This window comes from Sinocyclocheilus rhinocerous, unplaced genomic scaffold (assembly GCF_001515625.1).
Source record: "Sinocyclocheilus rhinocerous isolate Xijiao unplaced genomic scaffold, SAMN03320098_v1.1 scaffold576, whole genome shotgun sequence".
Taxonomy (NCBI): Eukaryota; Metazoa; Chordata; class Actinopteri; order Cypriniformes; family Cyprinidae; genus Sinocyclocheilus; species Sinocyclocheilus rhinocerous.
This window is the reverse complement of record NW_015662167.1, coordinates 3,378,807-3,384,612: the sequence shown is the minus strand read 5'-3', so window position 1 is coordinate 3,384,612 and position 5,806 is coordinate 3,378,807. Positions and strand designations below refer to the sequence as shown.

The window sequence follows — 5,806 nt, the reverse complement described above, 5'->3', positions numbered from 1 at the left end:
ATCATAAAAATGCTTAATATCGGCCAGGCCGATAATCGGTCGACCCCTAATACATAGGTATGGACTGATTGATTCATTTATGTTATTCTTCCCTATGCTGCTACCTGATGGACTGCTGTTATATATGTACAGATTGGTTGAATCATTTATTTGGTTTCTTCTTTTCTGACATTTATGAGCAGTATTGATTATATACTCATAGTTTAATCATGTGCAATACACCCATTTTTGCACTACCTTAAGATGTATAGTAATGTATATGATGTTATTTGTTTGCCGTGATGTATATTATGTTTATTTAATGTTGGTTTTGTTAATTATGCTTGCACTATTATGCACATTGAGCACTGGGCTCGGAGAAACGCAATTTCGTTCTGCTAGACACTTGTTGTAAGGCTAGAATGACAATAAAGTATTTGAACTTGAACAGAGGATTATCTAGACACCCTCATTCTCCAAACCGAGTATCCATCTGTCAAACATAGTGATGTCACGTACTTATGTATTGAACACATGCATACAAATCACATATGCTCTTGAACCTAAGTGCATACTTAACATTTCATCTGAACATAGTTTGTATGCGGTAGATAATAGCATCTGAAACATGAATGTGCAATAGCAGAGAGGTTAAGAATAAAATGGTCATTCTTCGGGGGTTCAGCAATGTTTCTAATGAATATAATTATTTGAATATATGGGAAAGACAAAGTCCAAAGCCCATTACAGAAACCAATTTTAAACATGGACAAATCAACAGATCTTTAGACAGATTATAATTTATTTTCAGCAGCTATTGGAGATTTGATTGGAACTGATAAAGAATATTCCTTCAGCCAGGTAATGCAGGACATCTCTAAATGTAAATAACAAGAAAAATGCTAGTGAATAACTCATCTTTGGGTGTTATTTTAGTGAGATCAGATCAAACAATGTAACAGCCTGAGGAACGGTGAGAGGATGATCTACAGTAATATTTTCAGTTTCTAATCTCCTAATTTCCCCTTATCATTTTTTTTTCATGCAGCTAGAAATAGAATAACTGATAGTTCCTGCTGCTGGGAAATCCATCTTCTCATTAAGGGGATAATCCACGGTGAGCTCTGATGCTGCAGATATGCATTCGCTAATTGCATTTCTGACCAACACAAAGCATCTCGGGTGAGATCAGCGGTTCAAATGAGGAGTTCAAGAGGGTAATAAACCATTCCTCTGATATGTGGAGAGGAGCTAATGTTCATTTGATTTAAAACTCCATTTTCCTAAACCCTAAGGCAGCATATACAGTTTCTCTACTCTCTTTCTCTGGAGAATTTACTATCATATATCTTAGACTAGAAATGCAATGCACCAAGTATAATCTGCTGTATTCAAATCAATAATTGCAGCAGTAGTTGATTAGATCACAACACATCAGTTATCAATCTGAATGAATTAGTGTGATGCTCTCATTCATCATATCAACATAAGTGAGGTCCATCTTCAGGCAGATAAATAGCCTGTTAGGACTTGCTGTCCATGCACAGTCCAGTCATCTGTTTATGTTCGCTGCAAAGGTCATTCTAGGCTGTTTGTAGTTATAACCAGCTGCTCTCGGAATTCCTCAAGTCATAAGAGCCCAGTGATGCAGAAATAAGTGGAAAACATGAGGTGAGATGTGCGCTCCTAACTCAATTTCAGAGTGCATCTACGGCGGGCCTGTTGGCGGGTATGCCGGAGGCTTGGCTTTGCTTTTGGCTCCCCGTCTGCTGCTGACACTGATGCTGATGTGAGCTTGGCTCCCTTCTCTCGTACAATTCATTATGACCCTCTGATGACTGCTTTGAAAGCCCATGATAAATTTATTTGTCGGAGCCACTGAGGGATCTCATATTTTACCCAGTCCACAAACATCTTTTCTAGGACCGAATCAAAATGTGCATTAGCATAGCAAATGTGAATGCAATGAAAATGGCCCAGTGATATGGTAATCAAGATGATTTTCTGCTAACTGTGGTTGAATCATCAGAAACTTTTATTAAAGACTAGGGCCTATAAGTTTCATGAGACTCATGAGGACTGTCTTTTATTAGCCCTCACGTGTTTACTCCCCATAAGCAGCTCTTAACTTCTCCTTGCACTAAAGTAAGGTCATGTTCGTATGTAAACAAACAGCGCCAGCAGCTCAGCTAAATGACACATAATGGAGCTCTGGGGCCGCATGGTGTTTGCCCATTAGATATAATGTTTGTTCAGAGTTATCTATTTTCCATCTTATCCACAGAGAAATGATGACTGCGATTGTATATACAATTTCAAGTTGTAAATCTCCCTGTCCTCTTATGGAATAATCTAGCATGTAGATAGATAGAGGGAGATGAGATCATTTTATTCACTGTCTGATTTATGAGTTTACGCTGCTTGTGGGTTTGCTACATTATTAAAATATTTATTTGAACAGAATGCAACACAACTTCAGTGGAAAGGCTGTAAACATTGTATTGAAAAAAATAAACCGATTATGATGACTGAATGTTTGTGCTCTATTTTTATATTTTATTTCAGCTATTTTATTTGTAAGAAATATACAGTACCTCTAATATGTTGTTACTATTCAGCTTTCAGCAATATAAAGACAAGCATCCACAGAAAGTAAAAATGCTTCTTTTTGCTATTTGCTATGTCGATGAATGTTAAATAAAGTGTCCAGTGGAAATTCCCCAGCTCCCATCTCCACCATCATCTACTTCACAGAACAACACTGAGCTTTATTTGTCAGACAGTGAACTGAATCTCTGTATAAGCTGATTTTTTTCCCATTGTGACCCTTCTCCTGAGAATGATGCTCTTTAATTTTCTCTCTCTCTCAGTCTACAAAATGTTTTTTTATGACTGTCTGAGACAAGAGATTATATATGCTTTTTCTATGCTTTTAGAACAAGCAGACTTTTTTATACTGAACTACCCTTACAAAACAGTACTGTAACCATTGTACAGTGAGGGTATTATTAGGTTCCTATGATATATTATGACACTGAATGATTACCATGCACATGTGTCATGGTATTATTATGGTACAATTATGGTCAAAACAAATCAAAACATGGTGTAACCACAGTACTCATCAGTACATCAAAATTAAATGCCAAAAATGAAAATTCTGTCATCATTACTCACATTTGTGTCATTCCAAACCCCTTTCTTGTGAGGAACAAAAAAGAATATATTTTGAAAAATGTTTAACTGTTCTTGTCCATTATGTGAAAGTCAGTATGGTCTAAAACAATATTGGACCCCACTGACTTCCACTGTATGTACAAAAAATCACTTAGACATTCTTCAGAATTCTCATTATTTTATGTTCCATAGATGGGAGAATGTCATACAGATTTAGAAAGTTATGAAGTTGAATAAATGATGACAGAATTTATATTCTGGAGTGCACTATAACTTTAACCTCTGTGAACACTACAACAAACTAATCACAGATAAACAGGTTATTTCCATCACGGTAACCCCAAAGAACAGCAGAACAGCATCGCAGTAAGAAAGTTCCCATATAAATAGCATGTCCATAACCGGCTGGTATATCACACCCGAGGTGTTTGCAGACACGAGGTGTAAGCAGGTGTTTGGCATGCACAACATGTATAACGATCACAAACCACATTCCTATACGGAATGCAAAACGTGAGCTCTGTCGAGGATAAGGGCATCACTGCATACTTGAAGGGGTCGCACATTGTTTCCGCGCTGTCCTCATTTATCTGTCATTACTCTGGAAATCCCTTGTAGTCATTGTGGGGGTGGGAGAGAGAGCTATATTTAGATCAGAGGAAGAGGTCCCTTGTTTAATCTGGAGTAATATAAATAGCAAAGAATCCTGTCATACAGTAACGTTTATGCAACAGTGAGACAAGGTTCAACAAGCTACAATAGTTGATGCCAGATTCAAAGACTCACCATTGGGAAGCTTGTGACTGTTTTCCACCAGCCAGGTGAACAGGTTGGCAAAGTTGCAGTTGCACACCCAAGGGTTGCCCTCTAACCTTACCACCCTGAGAGAGGGAAGCTGGCTGAGGGCACCCACCTGTAGCCCGGACAGGGCATTGCGTTCTAGTTCTAGTTCACGCAAGGAGGTAAGACCCATGAAAGCATCTTCGTTGACCATGCTCAAATGTGGGTTGTTGCCCAAGCGCAACTTAATTAAGCTCCTCGACTCCCCAAAAGTCCCTTTGGGGATCTCGGTCAGGTTATTGCAACCGAGGTCCAGGAAAACCAGCCTGGAGGAAGTGCTAAGGGTGCCTGGCTCAATGTGCGAGAGTGAGTTGTTACGGAGGTCCAGGTAGACCAGGTCGCTGTAGAGCACGAGGAAATCCGAAGGAATCCGTGGGATCCAGTTGTTCGCCAACAGCAGCCTCCGCACGTCCAAGGGGATCTCATCTGGAAGACGGGTAAGTCCACGCCCGCTACAGTCCACAGTGTGAGGGTCTGGGCAAAGGCAGGTTGCTGGACAGTTTTCCCCTTGAGTGAACAAAGCGAAGAAGAGCAAGGCAAGGACAGGCTGGAGCCGGTAAACACATGGCAACATGGTCAAGAAAGAGGGGGAAAAGAGAGGGAATAGGGTCAGGGGTAGAGGGATGAGGGTCAGAGGGCAGGAGATTAGGAAAGGGGAGGGGAAGGGAAAACTGAGCAGAGAATCAGTGCCAGCGCAGGAGCATCCTGCCGTCCTGGGCAAGAAATCTTAAGGTTTGCACATGAAGCGGCTCGAGCAAGACGCGGACGCTGTTTTCCGAGAGATCATGTAGCAAGCAGCCCTGGAGTGACGAGCAGACTGCTGGCTTTAAAGGCACGAGGGGAGGAGAGATAGCGAGCTGTGGGAGGGAGCGCGAAAGCATGAGAGACTGAGGGAAAGGGGTGGAGAAAGCAGCAGACAGAGGTAAACAGAGACCAGAGAGCAGAATGTGTGGAAAATCAGAGGCACGAACAGATTGGCAGCGTGGAAGAGGAGGGGGGCTCTTCCAGCTGCTCTCTCGCAATTAACCCGAGCTTGATCGAAGACCGCCGTCTGACACAAACGGATTCAGCGAAGAGAGGCTCTGTCATGGTGAGCAAAGAGAGAAATTGTTGCATCTCTCCATTTGTCCCTCAGCTGAGCACAGGAATGATTGCTCGACCGGCGGCTGTGAATATGACCCTTGGCACTTTGTAACTGAGCTGTCATGGTCCTAATGAGGAGAATTCCCACAGAGAATTAGGAACTAGGCAGCGGTGTCCTCTTCCCCGCTCTTTTTCCTCTTCTTATCTCCCTTTCGTCTGGCTCCCACGCGTCGTGCGATGCCTAGGCACGACTGTGTCTGATGAGAGGTTGTACAGCACGGTTTTGCAGCTCTGTTGCTATGGTGAGGAAATCCAAATATCCACAAAGAAGTTGTCTGCATGCAGATTAGAGACCGGCGTGGGGAAAGGGGGAAGTCTATCAGCATGCTGGCTCATGGACTCCACTGCTTTTGTTCTGTGTTGTCTTTGCTGTTTAATATGGAGGGATGAGGCGACCATGCACTCAACATGTGATGTCATTTCCTTGTTAGATAAACGGTCACACAATTGCAACAGATTTTGCATGCGTCTGTGTTGTCTTTGCTGTTTAATATGGAGGGATGAGGCGACCATGCACTCAACATGTGATGTCATTTCCTTGTTAGATAAACGGTTGCAAAAATTGCAACAGATTTTGCATGCGATCATGTTTTTGTGCTCTTTTATCAGCCTTTATTAGCCTCTTCCACTTTATGAAAATCTATTCTGTATGTCAAAAAATCAGAAA

General features: G+C 41.7%; 1 protein-coding gene across 2 annotated transcripts in view; it reads right to left on the bottom strand.

Annotated features, from left to right (window-relative positions):
* Positions 1-5,033, bottom strand: part of lrrc38b (leucine rich repeat containing 38b) — a 38,989-nt gene extending 33,956 nt beyond the window's left edge. For both annotated transcript variants that reach the window (XR_001638397.1, XM_016537813.1), the window contains exon 1: positions 3,943-5,033. Coding sequence is in view for 1 of the 2 variants with exons in the window: in XM_016537813.1 (XP_016393299.1) it covers positions 3,943-4,570 (628 nt within the window). In the remaining variant the exon portion in view is untranslated. The remainder of the gene's footprint in view (positions 1-3,942) is intronic.
* Positions 5,034-5,806: the final 773 nt, after the last annotated feature.